Raw genomic sequence first — 17,409 nt, forward strand, 5'->3', positions numbered from 1 at the left:
CTCTCTCTCTCTCTCTCTCTCTCTCTCTCTCTCTCTCTCTCTCTCTCCCTTTCTTTCTCGCTCTCTCATATCGACCAATTGCTGCTCTGCCTTCCTTAGTGGGCTCAGACTTTGATCTGCTCGTTAATTATGAAAAACAATCATGGATTTTCTCATTATGAGCTCTAATATGCAAAGGGCTGCAATGCAATGGAAGGAAGGTCGAGTGGGGGGGGGGGGGGGGCTTTGAACATTTTACATTTAAACCTTCTATGTGTACTGTTTTGAAAAGAAAAAAATGAAACATAACATGGGAACACTAATTTGAATTTAGATTATTTCCAGGTTTTACAAAGAGAAAGCGTGTTAGTGTTGCTTGTTGTTGGGCGTCAACGGGAACATGTGAATGGGGGAGTGAGTAATTAGCCACCTTAGGGGTGTGAGTGACAAGGATAACGCGCCGGGGCTCTCGCCGCCTCACCCCTTGCCTCCTTCCCTTCTGCCCTTGGGAGGGCCCTCAGGAGCGTTAGGTGGTGGATTAGTTGGCAGGGGGTAGTGCTATGCGTGCTATGAATCCAGCGTTGCAACATTGGCTTTGGAGATATAAGCCCCCCCCGTTCACCCTGCCTCTCCGAGGAGGGAGGCCCCTTCAGACCACAGCCTGGAGAGAGAAAGAAGAGAAAAGATAGAGAGGCAGGGAGAAAAGGCTGGCTCCAGCAGGGATTAGAAGACGGTGCTAATCTGGAGGCATTTGGCCTCTTTTCTTTGTGTGTGTGTGTGTGTGTGTGTGTGTGTGTGTGTGTTTGAGCACACATGTAGGCACATTGCACTTGTATGTGTGTGAACAGTGTTTCCCGATATCTACTGACTGTCCATCTTATTATTACTATCTCTGCTCTAAAATAAAAACAAAACAAATAGGTGTCTCACATGAGGACATGAGTTGCTTCAGATTGAGTTAAATATTAATCATTTTACGGCCCCATTCCCAGTTAAGTCTTTCTACCAAAAAAAAAGGGACCCCTCAACCTTGAAAGCCAGTCGGAGCAGACGAGCTGGAGATGGAGCAGCTTAGTCCTGAAGATCCACCGGCAGTGAGTCCAAGTCAATCCCGTGTCTACAGGGAGAGCTGCAGCCTCTGCCACAAAGAGGAAGCCTCAATTAACCAGCTTAAAGATGCGGAGACACACTGGAAGGACTCGAGCTAAGCGGGGGAAATATGATCCTTTTCTTACGGGGGTTGATAATGTGACTTTCAAGCTCCGACATCGTGCACTGTCCTTGACTTGTAGTGGAACAGGACGGGAAGGTGGGAAAAGAGTAATGGCTTTTAAAGGTCAATAATATTACACAAAACAATTGGAAAAGTTGTGACTGAAATCATAATCAGCTCAAAGAATATAAGACCTGACAAAGCATTCACTACAAACTTTTGGTACTTTGTCCTGTTTGTGTATGATCTTTTATATCCTTAGAAGTTTTTTCATTCATGCTCATCCTATTTAAACGTTGTTTTTCTTTGCAATGTGTTTTTAATGACCCTTATTAAGGCCACAAACGGAAACACATTGATCTAACAATGAAGTTGTTCCTTATTCTACCGGAGCTGCTGTAGTTCTGCCGCCTTTTAAGGCACATTTCGATTTGTACTTAGATCCGCAGGATGCCGACGTGTAAGTGAAAAATGTAACCTGAACACCTTCTAACGGTTGTGTACCATTGTTGCGTGTCTAGGAATGCAGAGGCATCACCCCGGACCAGACATGACCAACTTCTACTCCCTGTCTCCCGGAGGAGTCGGGCAGCTCACGCCACCGCTGGGATGGTGAGTCAGACAAGACGAAAGCATGTGCAGTTGATTGGTGTAAACAAGGAGCCATTACGATCCCGTCCCTTCCCATCCGACGCACACCGACACAGTGCTAGCTTTGATGGAGGAATGCTGGCCTGCAGCAGCAGCAGCAGCAGCAGCCTACACAGGGAGGTCTGCTTCTGGCTGTTCCTGCTGCGGCTTCCAGCCACACCGCTCCTCTGTGTGCCCAGCGCATGTTAAACACATCACCGCATACATGCCCCGGCATAACCATATGGCTGCTTAGCCCCCATCAAAGCTTCCTGGAAGTACTTCTCTCTCTCTCTCTCTCTCTCTCTCTCTCTCTCTCTCTCTCTCTCTCTCTGTATCCTTGTCACTGCCATTCCTGTACTTGTTCTCGACATATCTTACCCTCTTCCTCTCTGTCTCTCTATCTCTTTCTTTATCTGTCATCATGATGTTTCAGAAAGACGGGGCTTCAGGCATACACTGAGTGAAGCCAGATGTAAGATGTAGGATGAGGCTCAACTTCTGCTTTCCTCCTCCTTATGTCTGACTTTGGGGTATATTTTAGTTTGCGGAACTTTATTCCAATTGAAGAACTTTTTCCCCCCTACTTTTCCTGCTGAGGATCCTTGGTCATAGTTGTGCCCCACAACAAGTCCATGTACTGAAGAAGCATTGTGTTTGCAGTACTAAACATTGCTGAATCACAAGAATCTTTCTTTCTAAAACGAACATTTTTGAAAAACAGCAACCAGTTGATTGAAACACAACCACAGCAGAAGTGTGTTCCCACTGATGGACTGATGACAACCAACAAAATCTACTATTTAGTATTATTTCAGAAGAAGGGTCTCAAAACGTTTGAGCCAGGAAAGAAAAGCATTTATAAAAACATCCCCTTTGTTAAGCAGAAATAGATATTCAAAGCCGTTCTAAAAATTTAAACAGATTTTTTTTAACTGAAGACCGCATGACGTTTCTCTTGTCAGGTCCTCTTAATTCACTTGATCTTCATTGTTCTCAAAGGAGAGAAGAAAAAGCATACACAAGCACAACTCATGGAAACTCTCCCAACCACGAGTCTTTGGACGCACAATGGCATCGAGTGCAAAACAAACATTTCCAATTATCATAAAAAGCATACCCAACCTTTAAACAGTGATTCCTTAATATGAAGCAATACCACCGTGACCCTCTGCTCTAATATTGAAAAAAGAACTAGAGCTAAAATAACTGGACACACAAGCTACCACAGCCAATACCAATATTAAGCATTTATCATCAAGAAAATAAACATGTGTTGATGGATCTCTTTCCTTGTTTGTGTACGCTGTTGCAAGTGTGCACCTACAGTCACTTGACATTTTAGGGGACCCTTTCCATGCTACTGTCCTTCTTGGTCCTCTCTTAATCAACCAAAGCCTGCTGTCTGCTGTTATTGCAGGTTCTCACACCACATGGTGCCCGGCCCCCAAGGTCCCCACGCCACAGGGATCCCCCACCCGGCCATCGTCAACCCACAGGTCAAACACGAGCCTCTGCATGAAACAGACATCATGCACATGTGAGTCCTGCAAACACAAAATACCTTCATCAAACACTCTCACACACCTCCAGGTATCCGTGCCCACCACCGCTACAGTAGGCCATCGCTGTCAGAGCCTTGTTCTCATTCCCTTGATGTGAGCAGATAAGCAGCGAGGGGGGCCCGACGTGCTCTCCTGATAACAGGCCGATGCTTCATTTGTCCCCGGGGATCACAACACACTTAGCACTCAGCAACAGATACAGGTCCTAGATTAGTGCTCGGATGAAATGAATTCACATCCCCAGTGTGTGCAGTGGGAAGTGCTGTGAGTACCCTGAAGTGGTTATCGCTGATATTTCCATTATTCATGGCCATCCCAGCACCAAGACTTTACTAGTACCAAAAAGGTTGTTAGAAAGTAAGTCAGTAGTGGGAGCAGAGTTTTTTTTGGAGTGCGAGCATTTGGCTTTAAGCGATGTGCCAATATGCAGTGGACGAGAAGGTTTGGCTGCCATTACTGGTGAAGTAATCTCTCGGCATTAAGGGCCGCGACTGTGCAACTGCACATGATTAAAGAGGCAGGGGCCCCATTGCGTGCCTCGCCATTGGCTGAGAGCAACCAGACCCTCGCTGCTTGTGTCGCCATAACGGCACCACAATGTCCCCCTCCTCTGTTGCTCTGCGCTTTCATTCTCTCATGCTCCAGCTCATTTGTTTCCTCCTCTTCTTCACCTCCATCTGTGTTGTTGTCGTTTGTCTTTACAGGAAGCCCCAGCACGAACAGAGAAAGGAGCAGGAGCCCAAAAGACCGCACATCAAGAAGCCGCTAAACGCCTTCATGCTCTACATGAAAGAAATGCGTGCGAACGTGGTCGCCGAGTGCACGCTGAAGGAGAGCGCTGCCATCAACCAGATCCTGGGACGAAGGGTAGGTCACATAGTCTGCATACACCGAGGGACCCATCCCGGTCTCTTTGTCGCTGTAGTCGATCTTTTTTGATTGAGTTAAATCACCGGGAGATCGCAGTTCAAGCCAAGGTTTCTAACAAGTCCGCGTGGACTGACTTCCCAGGCCCAATTAGTTTAAAAGTACAAAGCTTCCTCTCTCTATGAACATACAGTCTTTTATGAACTAGTTGTGATTATTGTCATAATGATTGCCCGAGCCAATTACTTCCCTCTCAGCAGCACAGATACAGACTGCCTATCTCGCTGACATTTAATCAAATTGGCTTTAATAAAATATGCCTGGATAATGGCACGGTTGGAAATGACCAAATTTGTTCCTTTTGAGGAAGCGGGACCACAGAGCCATGTTAAAAGCCTTAACGAATAGGCCCAACGGTCGAGGCAGCCAGCCACAGCAAAGCCTAGTTCGTGGCCTGCATCGGGTAATTGCTCGCTGACATAGTTTGAATAAAACGCGCTGCTAAATTGGAACCAGTGTTTTGATATGAAATCAAAGTTTTTTTTTCTTTCCTTCTCTGCCTCCCTCTGACTCTGGTGCATGTTAATCTCTTCATCATGTGTCCCCCTTCTTCTTCTTCTTCTTCTTCTTCTTCTTCTTCTTCTCTCTCTCTCTCTCTCTTTTATCCCCTTTTTCTTTCTACACCAAACGTTTGGAAGTTGAAAAGAAGAATTTTTTTTTACCAAAACACCAGCACACTTCTCTATGCAGGGAACATGCAATTGCATGCCAGTAATTGACTGTATGCTATCCCCCCCCCCCCCCCCTAATCTCCTTTGTACTGAAACAGTGGCATGCTTTATCTCGGGAAGAGCAAGCTAAGTATTATGAGCTAGCCCGCAAGGAACGGCAGCTCCACATGCAGCTCTACCCAGGCTGGTCCGCTCGAGATAATTATGTAAGTATCAACAGAACAGATTGGCAGAGGTGCGCGTGCGTGTGAATGTTGATTTATGTTGTTTGTTTATGTCAGCATTGCACAACACATGGTAGTGACACACACACACACACACTAATTCACAACAGTCGGCTCCATGCTAATGGGGTCCATTTGTGGACCCTTTTGTTTCAGCCTGATGTGTAATTCATAAAACTGTGATTATATTACCATCCGCAGTAAAAGGATCGTAGTACCGGGGACATTATCATTGCCACAAAGAGTGGAAACTGCCTGGTAATGGTTATGCTAGTCTTTGATGTTCCATATCAGCATGGGGCTCTGGATGTAAAAAGCACCTGTTAGACTGAGGCCGGATCGTACATGCAGCATTCAGCAGCAGCAACCTTTGCTCCTCCAGCTGCCCATGTTGTTTGTGAATGCTTGCATTTAAGACGCGGACTGTTTATTTGGTGTATGTCACGGGTGTGCATGCCTACGTGTTCGTGTGTTTGCGTGGAAGTTGTCAATTCTGTCTCCGTGTGTGTGTGTGAGCGTGTATGAATTTGTGAGAGAGAGAGAGCACCAGCCTTTATTAAAAGTGTGGCTCCGGCACTCACGTTCACTCCACCACCAAAGTGCTTTGTGGTGTTTATCTGCCTCCCCTCGGACATCGACAGCATCCCCCCCCCCCCCCCCCCCCCCCCCCCCCCCCCCCCCCCCCTCTTTCTGCCTCCACCGCTCCGCCGCCAAAATGCCTCGCTGAGAGGGGAGACAGCTCTTTACAGCTCTGCTATACCAGCGGAGCACAGCACAGTTACAGATACCCAACATCAGCTCGTGACAGTCAGCTCAGTTCCAGCTTTGTTAGTACAAACATATTTGACGGGTAGAAGAAGAAAAAATAAAGAGTCGAGGAATGGCTTTTTACTTGGCATACCAAAGAGATAAAGGGAAGCGATAGGTTTCTTACAAGCACATTTAGTATCCCTGAGAGTGCTATTCTGCGACCCCTCCCACAAAATAACATCTGTACACAGGCAGCACATCATGCCTGGAAACACCCAAAAATAAGTAGCGCACTGGCATGGACGAGAGCGCGTGGCATTCACAGTTTTGCTGTGTATCCCCTCTCTCATCCTTTTCTCTCACCCACTCTCACTTAGTCTGTCTTCGTCCTGTCTGCCGCAGCAGTAGAAGGCAGATTAGCTCATGAATAAGTGGATTAGCAGACTTTGCAGCAGGAAACCAAAGTGCTGCTCATATTTGACTAGAACGACTCTGCGCTGCTATCTATACCTATAGTCTCCCCCCTGGGGATTTAGCATAAGCTATAAATCCTTACACACTCCCACCACCTCGCTGGAGAAAAAAAAAAGAAGAGTGGCACTCTTAACAGTCATTGAGCTAGACTAGCCTAATTACAGTGAGCATTTTTAATTGCACTTCATGTTAATATTTGTCATTTGAGGGACTTCAAAGGAAGTGGAAATGTGACACGGACGGGTCACAGCAGCAGGACGAGCTGCCTGCGTTCTCACAACTCCCCCCCCCAAAAAAGGGCCTAAAAATGTATGAAATTAAGTCATTTTGGAGCCAGCTGAAAGCAGGCAGAGCACACTTCACATCAGACTGACACTCTTGGTGCGTCCCTCTCAGCGCGGCAGTTTGCGGCAGAGTCCGGAGTCCGGGGGATGCTGGTTGGATGCCCAGCAGGGGATGAGTGAACATGGCAGTCAGCAGCAGGATATCAGAGTGGTCTAGTGAGCGTGAGTGCTGGAGCCACACTTTATGTGTTCCTCTGTATATTTTTTAGGGAAAGAAGAAGAAGCGGAAGAGGGAGAAGATGCAGGAATCCGCCCCAGGTGAGCAATGATCCCTCCGGTTCCTTCTCTTTTTTTTTTCTTTTGGTCCGTTGCATTTTGAAGTTGTGAGTTACAACATCTTTCCATAGACAACACATCATCTTTTACAGTATACTGCTGCATTTGTTGCTACGTTTGTACAAATGCACACTCTGTAAACTTGTAAAAGAACACCTAATCTCCCAGTAGACAGAGACAATTGCCTATAAAACTGACAAGTAGCAGAACTGTCCTCACTCTGGCTTCAGTAGACTGGCTCGGTTCTGTGAAGGCAGCAGAGTCCTTCACTCAGTTTTCCTCTAGATTTTCTCTGTGTACATCCCACCATCCATTTGTCCACTGCCCCGTCCTCACAAATAACACCTACTTTGGGATTAGTCTGTCCATTCTATACGACAACTTACCAACTCTGGGCTTTGCACTATTTGTTTGCCTGCTGCACTACAGTGTGTCTTTCTGCTGACCTTGTTTAGCTGCGCTTACGAGCCTCCTCTCAGCACTGCAACTCTAATCCATTGAGAATTACATCTTAAGTAAAATGTCAGTATTTTGGGGTCTGTAAACTGTGTAGGCCAAATGGGCGGTAAAGATCTCTGCCGTCCAGATACCTCCAATTTATTTTTTTTTAAAAGATGCAATTTTCTGCAGGTACAGGCCAGAGAATGAAAACGGCGTACATCTGAGAATATGGTAAGACAAACCCTCTATCCCCTCCCTGTCTGATCACTTCAATACATGTCAAGGCTAAACACTGACTTGAGAACAGGTACTCACAGACTAATCCTGAAAAGGTCCACCCTAACCTCGCCATAGTCATTGTGTCAGTGGTGTTAAGGCCTGAGGAGGGATTGTGCTTTTTGCTCAATGGCCTCAGCACAATGCCCATTGGATTCTCTCTCTGTGTTTGTGTGTGTGCATGTGTGTGTGTGTGTGTGTGTGTTGAACGGGTCAATCCAATGTTGTTGTGTCGACCACTGGTTGGATTAAAAGGTCAGATGTTGTGTCAGCATTTTGTGGCTTAAAAAACATCCAAATCAAAAAAGGTTTGAAAGCTATCGCTTAATAAATCTGACAGCTCACCCACTCCGTGTTTTCTAAACATGGACCAAATAATACATCTGAAAACACTTTTACTAGCCCAGAGCAGACGTCAGCGCTCAGTCCCATATGGACTACATGTGTTGTCTCGCTCTGCATCTTTGTGAGGCAGAGCAGGATTCTGGCAGGACCTTAATGAGATGCTATACCTTAATACGATTTCATGGTATCTGGGGTTTCAGGGTGTACATAATGCCTTCATAACAAAGGCACTCCGTAGTCGCTTTTTTTTTTTTTTCACATGTGAATGATATGCTGGGATATATTGATTCAGATGACATGTCAAACCCGCATGTCACCTTTCCTTTTTTTTTTTGGGTTGAAAGCAGGATTAACGTTCTCAATATGTGGCAAAGGCAACTCTATTTTCAGTCTTCCTTACTCTCTCTGGATCTCTCTCTCCCCCCCTCGAGCCTGGTAGCATCCTGTTGTTCCGCTCCCTCTCGCTTGCAGAAAAAAAGCCGGGCAGATGTGACAAATCTGGTCTTACGTTGAAATCATCCCGACCAGACAAAGGTTTTCCACTTGATCGATTCCTGACCCGGTGGCTCTCTCTGAACCCAAAATTGGGCCGCTTTTCTTTTCCCTTTTTTTTTTTTTTTTTCTCTCGCCACAGTCGTTTCTCAAAGCTCAGAGAGAGCGGGCTCTAAAAAGCACTTTATCTCTGATCCAATAATTAGCAGCGCCTAGCCGCAGCGGGATGGACACCCTTGCTGATTCTCAGTGACAGCCTTAAACTAATATGCATAATACCGAGGATACCGCCACAACTCCCCAAGCCCTCAATTTATGCAGATCCCAAAGAGCTGGATTGAGGTTAGCTCGCTGTAGACGGCAAAAAACATCTTTAAATGAACTCGTTTGTCTATTTCTTTTCATCTGCCCTCGCCTCTACCCGGCCTGTCTCTTCGCCACATGAAAAATCTGAGCGGAAATTTGTTAATGAGTCAATTTTGGAGACACAACTTCCAACACCTTCTTGCTTGATATACAGTGAACATTTACTGTGTTTTATTTGTATATATAGTGCTGGTACCGTCACAATGAAGATTATTCAGCACAGTGAAAATGCTCCCGTCCAGGTAGACTTTATGAAGGGAAAAGTCACTTAATACGACTTCATATCAACATATTTGATGGCTTCTGCTTAGTTTTTCTGCCCGTGAGGCAAACCAGGAGCTGAGCAGTCGAGCAGTGTTTCATGGCCTGACGTTGGTTCTCTTTGTTATCGTTAGCATGTCAAACGCTGGGCCCGCCACACAGCTGGCTCTCACCACAGTGGAACAAGCACTCCGAGAAGTCATTACTCTGACAATGTGAAATTAGGGTTTCCGTCACTTCCCATCATCACCCCACGGCCCAGCCCCCCCCCCCTTTTTCTTCCACTGACTGTTTCACTCCACTCCTCACTGTTTCTGCACACGTCTTTATTTAGTTCCTCTGCCTCTTGCTTCCTCTCACGCTGTTCGCCTTTTGTCTGACTAAGCCCGCTGATTCACCGCCTTTTGAGATAGTTATCTGGCCCGAGACGCGGACATGCCCTCGAGGCTTTCTCCCACTTCAGCCACCGCACATTTCTTTCACAGGGGGGAGACACTTTTAACAAAGGTGGCCTTTTAATCTCGCAAGTTGAGGGCCGTGGAGTTGCCAACACTTGCGAACTGTCCTAAAACTGCATTTGAGTCATCTTGCTCGGACTCTTATGAAGGTGCTCTTTTGTTGTCAAACAAAATGGATGTCTCTACAAGCCGATGTGCCCAAATACTTGTGCAAGAGGCTGCGTTTTAGTCACATGATCCAGGATATCTTTTTAAAAATGATGCTTTACAATTTGTACAGTCTGGTAAGTAAAGCGAGGGTCATTTCTACCCTCATACCTCATGTCCTGGTCCAGAGACATGAAAGCAAATGGGGAGCTTTGGTGGTCTCCCCCTCTCTCTCTCTCTCTCTCTCTCTGTCTCTCTCTCTCTCTCTCTCTCTCTCTCTCTCTCACTCTCTCTCTCTCTCTGTCTCTCTGTCTCTCTCTCTCTCAGTCGTGCCCTGGCTCTGCTCCCTCTGATGTGTGCAGCCAGAAGTCAGCTGTCAGAAGACTTTGATGAGCGACGAGGGAAGAAGAGGAGAGAGGAGGGTATGAGCATCTAAGGGAAAAAGGGAGCGTAAGAAAAGGACCAAAAGAAAATCCCTCATTCTCTCGAGTTCTCAGTTTACCCAATCTCTCTCAACTGCCACTCATCCTTCAGTCTCCATCTCCCATTTCTTTCCCCTTTTCTCTCTCTTTATTTGTCATCTTTCATCTTCTCTCTCTCTCTCTCTCTCTCTCTCTGAGACCCTCATCACTCGCTGCACATTTATCTCTCTCTCTCTCTCTCTCGCACATCTGAGCAGCCAGCCACACTCTCCGCCTGCAATTAGGCAAGATCCAGCGTCTGCCTCGATTTCCCGAGTCGTTTCAATTTGGCACCGAGCCTGTAGGCCACTGCGGCACAGCCCAGTGCCTCCACACCCCGCCTTATTAGTGACCTGGGATAATTGGGGAAGGAATCCGGATTGCAAAACAGACTCTGGGTCTCGCTTTGAGCAGGGCACAGGAGATGAGAGGATGTTTTTAAAACTGTACTTTTTCACACACATTAAAAAAAAAAATATGAGTGGGAGGTGGAGGAGAGAGAGATTTAGGCTTGAAACAATCAGAGCACCCCCCCCCCCCCCCCAGCTAATGTTTATGTGGGTAGGAAATACTCACCCCAACAGTCCTCCCGTTCTCTCACTCCCCCTGACCTCCACAAAGCCTGTTCTGTGAAGAAAAATGACCCTCTCAGCATTTAGTATATGGACTTCCAGAGGGCGGCAGGACGTCAAACTCCATGTAATTCAAGTGTGTGGTTTTAGCTTAGAAGTACAAATCTTTTACACTGACATGGTTGTCCTATCCTGGCCTGGCAACCTGATGTGACACTTCGGGGGGGGGGGGGGGGTATAGCCCTCTTAAAGGTCTTTGTTTACACGTGAGAAACGCAGCTCCAGTGCTCCCATTGTTTAGACTGGGGCTCCACATTTGTTTTGATTGAGTCACGGGCCTATTGTGTTGTGGTTTGGTCAGCTGCAGTAACAGTATGAGGGTGCAGTCTCTTGGTTTTTTGTGATGTCTTCTCCACTTCCTCTCTCCGTCTGTACCTCTTTAACCCCCCCTCACCCCCGTGGCTCCTAGAGGCACTGCATCGTTTTTTGAAAGAGGTGGAGATATGTGACCTTATAAGATGCCCCCCTTGTGAAATGCTTATCTCTGAATTAAAGGCCCCCACGTAACACAGACAGGAAACAGACTGTGGAACTGAAGGAAGCCCTGTTTATTTATTTATTTTTGCTCTACTCATTCTAGCCATTGTTAAAGGAGGCTAAACCTCTTTCTTCTTCTTTTTACTCATTTTCTGCCTCTTCTCTTCCCTCTTTCTTTGCTCCTCCTCTTCCTGCACCTCTCCTCTGTCCTGACGGTGAATATGAGTGGCGGTGGAGGCCTTTGAAGCCAGACCACAGCAGAGGCAGCAGTAATTGTAGCCCCCCCCACACACACACACACACACACACACACACATCCCCTTCTCCCGACATCCCCCGGCCTGCAGCGGCTCAGACTGAGCTGTTCAAGGGCACACAGCCAGACTTCGGCTGCCCGGGCCCCCAGCGATGCCGCCTCAGATGTGGGCAACGCCCCCCTCCTTCCTCCTCCCACACCCTCCTGTACTCCCATAGTCTCACCCACGCATGCCTGAGGTTTGGGGTTTTGGTGACTCCCCCCTCCCCGTTCCCCTTTTGACCACAAGCAGACCCCACCCTTCCCTTCTCTCCAATATTTAACACAGACACTGTCTTTCCTCTTCCTTCTCTTCAGCCTCTTAGTTTCAGGCCCTCCTGACTAGTTTCTGATAGCCCCCGTGGAAAAGATGCTTCCCCCTGAGCCTGCCTTTTGATTGGAGGTTAAGAATTTCAAAGCCCTTCTTTTTTAAAGAGGCGATTTCTTTTATGTGTTATGTCTCGGAGCTGAAGAACGTGCTGACAGTGCAGAGCGTTTTGTTTCAAACATCGCTTTGTCTTCCAGGTGCTTTTTTTTTTTTTATTGCCCCGCTCACTTTATTTCCCCCCCTTGTGTCTTTAAGAGCGGTGCTGCTTCAAATGTATTTAGAGGAGGCTCCTTTTGAAAGCCAGCTGTATGTTTCAGGCCACGGTCACTGGCGTGCCAAGACATGCCACCGCACCAGACTTTAATCTAAATGTGTATGTGTGCACGATACTTTCTAGAGCTCGAGAGTCTGTCCGTCTGAGCCAGACTGAGCTGATCTCACTGGATGACGTAACAACGTTATGGCACTTATTGTTTTTCTGGATCTCAGGTTGAAATTATAAAGGGAGGCAGCGGCTTCAGCATTCATATCCTCGCTACTGACAGAAACACATGACACTCATCAGTGATGGTTGTTTGAATCGTACTTTATCCATGAATTGGTCAATGGTCAGAAAATCAATTGATAGTTGTCGAAGTAAATCCAACATTTTAGTTTTTTACTGTTGTAAACTGTTGTTTACTATCAAAACGAGGCCTTTGTTGCTTTGCGCTTGGTAAATCGTGATTGCATTTTTAATCAATCTTTTAATAAATTCGGGAAAAAAATTCATGAATAAAGGAGTAAAAAATTATTTGCAGCACTACCTTCAAAGTTAGTCAGGGCATTTGTGCGCCCTGACTTTGACCTGACAGATAAAGGATGATTCCGGTTTATTACAACTTATTTTCCTACATTTTGGTAAGATTGTAAAAAGATTGTAAAAAGTTTAAAGTGACTTAGGGACTATTTCTTGCCCTGTCAAACTTCTTTCTAGCGATGTCACCATGTTTCCAGATCTTAACAGTTAACTACGATGTCAAAAAAAGATGGCCAAATCTACAAAAATGTTATTTTTAACTAACCAGATTCGTCTTTCAAGATGACTATGACATGTCTTTACTTGCATTGATCTCTATCTTCAGTCTCGTTTGTCCTCCGTATCCCCCCCTCTTGTCTCTGCCATGGTAAAGTCTGCGCCTCAGCCTGTGTTGGAGACACCTCTCTCCACTTGGCATATTTTTAGAGTAATTTGTCGGCGGTGTTTTCCTTTTTAATGGCACCAAAAGAAACCCCAGAGCTGTGTGTAGAGAGAGAGAGAGAGACAGAGAGCAAGAGAGAGAGAGAGAGAGAGAGAGACGGAGCTGAGGAGGTGGGTGGGTCGGTGGGTTTGGAGGTTAGGGGGCTATAAGGCAGCCGGGCCCCAGCTGCGGCCTCTTTGATTTGGCCTGGGAGGTGAAAGCGGCGATTGAGACGCGAGGTTGTGCCAGTTATCTTAACCTCCCACACTTCAAAAGCTGGGCGAGAGCTTGTCCGACTCCTTCCCTCCCCCCCTTCCTCCCTCCCGCCGTCCCATAGCGGGAAAGGAATTGGGGGGGGGGGGAGAAGGGGGAGACTAAACCTTCGCTAGCCCTCTGAACAGAGGAGCGTTTCATTTCCTGCAAAAAAAGTCCAGGCGGCATTCCTGAGCGCTAATGTAGAGGGAAGAGGAGGAGGAGAGGAGAGGTCAAGTTGCTCCTGAATCCCAGTGTTTGTGTCGGCTGGACCTTGTGAAGAGCTGGCCTGGTGCCCTCTACAACCAACCACCACGCAAGTACACATCCCTGCTGTTACCACCAAGTTTTTTTTTTAAACTAGTGCACACAGACGCACACATGCACGCGCTTCTTCGCCCGCAGCCCCTCAGGCCTCTTCCCCAGGCAGGAAGGCCAAAGCTTTTCATGTCTGTGGTAGGGGAAGGAAAAAAAAAAATGCTCCCCAGGAAACAGGGTGCAGTGCCGGGCGTGCGGGCCCGCTTTGAGATCCTGGGATGAAAAGGGAGAGGGCGGCGGAGGTAAATAGAAGCGACAGGAGCTCCCTCCTTCTCTCAGAGCGCTGTGCTCCTTTCAGTCTCTACTTTGTGCCGCTCATGGTCAGCGCTCCTCGGGGAAAGGTGGCCTCTGTCCTGTTCCCTTTTATCCACATGTGGTAAAGCAGTGTGTGTGTGTGTGTGTGCGTGTGCGTGTGCGTGTGTGTGTGTGTGTTAAGACTTTTCAAGTGTTAAGATGCAGCAAGCAGCAGGGATCAGCTGACTTCTCTCCTACAAAAACACAGTCTTGGCTTTGCCACAAGAGGAAAGCAAACTAATACCGCTTCTTTTCCCTTTTTTTTTCGTCTTCACAAAACATCCATCTTTTTTAGGCGTGGGAGGCATCCGTCCACCTCTGTCTCTGCCTCTCCACTTTGATCACAGATTCTATTTGATGCTGCTCGGGTCTAAAATAACTATCCTTGGCTTGTCAATAACTGAAGCTAACCCTGTTATGTTAAGCTCGAGCCCAGATCATGACAGGGAAACGAGCACTTGTGCGGCATGACAGACAATTTTCCCATCAGGGAAAAAAGGGGGCCAATTCTGTGAGAGCCCTGCGAAGTGGATTGTGGAGCAGTCAGGTAACATTTTGACACCGCGGCGTCAAACTGCACCTGAACCGCGTTGGTTTCAGATTACCGCCTACTGACACAGTTCCATGAACTCTGCTAGTTTAACCGGGTCAACGCGGGGATCCTCCTGTGTGGAGCGTATTTCCTCTTCTTGTTTTCCCATCGCCCACCTGCGGCGGCAGCCTAAAATGTCACCCAGAAGCTACACAATCGGGTGCTCGCCTTGAGAGAGTGAGAGGAGGGATGAGTCAGTCAGGGTTAGGGCAAAGAAGAGCATAGCACTGCCAGCTGGGTCACGGCAACCCCCGTGTCAGACTAGATCAAAGCTATACCGGCCCACATCCTGTCACTGACCTATAACCTCCTCTGTAGTTCAGCGCTTTTGGCTCAACACAGCTGCAAAGGCTTTCATTCAATCAGCTGTAACACTACGAAGATATGAACAATGATTTGAAGATGTAGATGGTGATGACAGGTAATGTGGAGGTATGCCTGCATGGTGAGACGCTCTCGAGTCATCTTGCTGTGTCTGGTTCGGGTTAATGTGTCGTGTGACCAGTGTTTTGGTGTAAGTTACAGACGCAGTGACTTCATAGTTCGGTTGATTTAAAAGTTTTTTCTTTTGTCTTTGTTTGTTTTTTTGTTTGTTTTTTTCTCTCTCCAGGAGGAAAACGGAACAATTTCTCCACATGCAAAGCGAAGGCAGCAGCTACGGGCCCTCTGCTAGAGATGGAGGCCTGCTAGATTCCATGAAGACCGTTAAATCTCCAAACTGAAAGCCTCCAGTTCTCAGAGGACCCCACTCCCCCTCCACCCATCTCTCCTCACCCCTACTCCCCTTTCCTTCAACGCAGTCACATGCCCCCCACCTCCACCAAAAACACTTCCCTGTTGGACTCTACTCGCGTCCTCAAGGCGCCTGCTGTAGAGACACTGAACTGAACTGAACAAGACAATCATGATTAGTAGGAGCACCCTCACGCAACCACGTTCTCTCACCGGAAAAAAAAACAAAAAACAAAACACACACATCAATTTGACGTCTGTGTTTCGTCAGTTTCCTTTTTACAATCAGCTTTACTGCAATCCCAAGGCACGGCACTGAAAAACATGTGCGCACAAACTTCTCCACTGCACCGCCCAAACACTCCAGACACCTGTCTCTAAGTTACTGTAAGTTATTTGTCACCTCGGTTCCTTTGTATAGTTCATTAGGCCGACAGTCACTCCCTGAGCACCCCCACCCCACCCCCCATTCTCTCTCTCTCTCTCTCTCTCTCTCTCTCCCTGGATTTTTGAGACCATTTGGGGTTTCGCCCGACTGACCAAACACCTCTTTTTAGACTGCACTAAGGAAGCCGGAGGAATCTCATCTCGTCTACGAAACGTCCTCGAGACGCCATTTTTAGTTTGTCGCTGAGCAGTTGGTGCAAAAAAGGAACGTTTTGATTTGCTTTTTTCATTTTAGACTGAATTTGATTTTGAATGCTTTTTTTTGTATTTTGAACCCTTGTTTCAATTTCTCGGTGTATATTTTAGTGATTTTTTTTTATTTTTAAATATTGTTTTTTTTTTTTTATATAGTGGTATATATAAAAATAAGCTTTGGACACAGGAAAGCCATTTTTCTTGTTGAAGCATCTTGCAGAAAATTGAAACTTAAGGCTTCTTTTGATAACTATTTGTAACAAATAGTGACCTCGAGTCTTGCTCAGATGTAAAATAATGCTCAGTATGTGTACTTTTTAAAACTGTCAGGATATGTCAATTTTCTTGGTATTTTTGCAGGCAACATTAGGACAAAGGCGAGAGTGATGGCTCAGAGGCCTATATTTTATTGTTCTAAAACATGACAAATGAAGCAGATATATATATTTACCCCAGCACTTGGCAGTCTTTCTTTTATTGCAATGGACCTTTGTCTTTTCTCTCTGGTAGCTAATAGTGTGGTCTCTAGCCATGTTGTTTATTCCATGCAAGCATCTCTGTAACATTATGATTTTAATGCTCTCTTTTAGTATTACTTGATGAATTCCTTCTTTTTTTATCATCATATTTCGGGTCACTGTCATCTTGGTATAGCATTTTGCTTCCCAAGTGGTCATATTTGAACTGTTTCAACATGTTTTTGTTTTTTTTGTAAGAAAAATAAAAAAGGCACCATTGGCTCATTTGATCACTTGTGTGGTGGAAAGACCAGAGCTGGAAGTGCCAGATGTAGCAGTCTGTGTGTCGTCCTTGGAGATTATAATGTATTTATGCATAATGTGGTAGTGCTATGTATGTACTGATGGTGTAAAGCAGGTAAAACACATTGAATATAACATGTTTTAAGTCTTTGTGGAAACTTGCCTTCAAAACTCCAAAAGCACACAACACTTGGGGCTTCATCTACACAGAATTATTGTGATAATGAAAAAAAAGAGATCTAGATCATGCGAGTATATAAATCTTTATCAATTGGGTCAATTTAAAGGGTGAGATTTTTTCTCTCCTGTCTCTCAATGTAAAAATTGTCTTTAGACTTTAAATAGTGTAAAAACTCTAAAGGTAATGTTTGATTGTTGAAGTAAAAAACATGTTTTATTAAACTGCCAAGATCAAAGGAACTGTATTTATAGGCACATCTGAAGATATCATTTCAAGTAAAACAGCACCACCTTGTGTTGCTGTTGTCTAACAGGACAATTTAAAGAGGCTAAACGTTCCCAAAAGCATCCGACAAATGACTCATTCTATGCGTTCAAGTCAATTC

At 46.1% G+C, this 17,409-nt stretch overlaps 1 protein-coding gene across 8 annotated transcripts in view; it reads left to right on the forward strand.

The window, feature by feature from the left end:
• Nucleotides 1-17,254, forward strand: part of lef1 (lymphoid enhancer-binding factor 1) — a 43,262-nt gene extending 26,008 nt beyond the window's left edge. Inside the window, exons 5-11 of one of the 8 annotated variants that reach the window (XM_031862992.1) lie at nt 1,714-1,804; nt 3,243-3,362; nt 4,092-4,254; nt 5,084-5,191; nt 6,987-7,035; nt 7,684-7,725; nt 15,319-15,408. In XM_031862992.1, coding sequence (XP_031718852.1) covers nt 1,714-1,804; nt 3,243-3,362; nt 4,092-4,254; nt 5,084-5,191; nt 6,987-7,035; nt 7,684-7,718 — 566 coding nt within the window. In that variant the 3' untranslated portion in view covers nt 7,719-7,725; nt 15,319-15,408. Of the gene's footprint in view, nt 1-1,713; nt 1,805-3,242; nt 3,363-4,091; nt 4,255-5,083; nt 5,192-6,986; nt 7,036-7,683; nt 11,957-15,318 lie in introns of those variants that run through there. The other 7 variants (XM_031862988.1, XM_031862989.1, XM_031862990.1 and 4 more) reach the window with 7 other exon arrangements.
• The last annotated feature ends 155 nt before the right edge of the window (nt 17,255-17,409 follow it).

This window comes from Anarrhichthys ocellatus, unplaced genomic scaffold (genome assembly GCF_004355925.1).
Source record: "Anarrhichthys ocellatus isolate YVR2014 unplaced genomic scaffold, GSC_Weel_1.0 scaffold28, whole genome shotgun sequence".
Lineage (NCBI taxonomy): Eukaryota > Metazoa > Chordata > Actinopteri > Perciformes > Anarhichadidae > Anarrhichthys > Anarrhichthys ocellatus.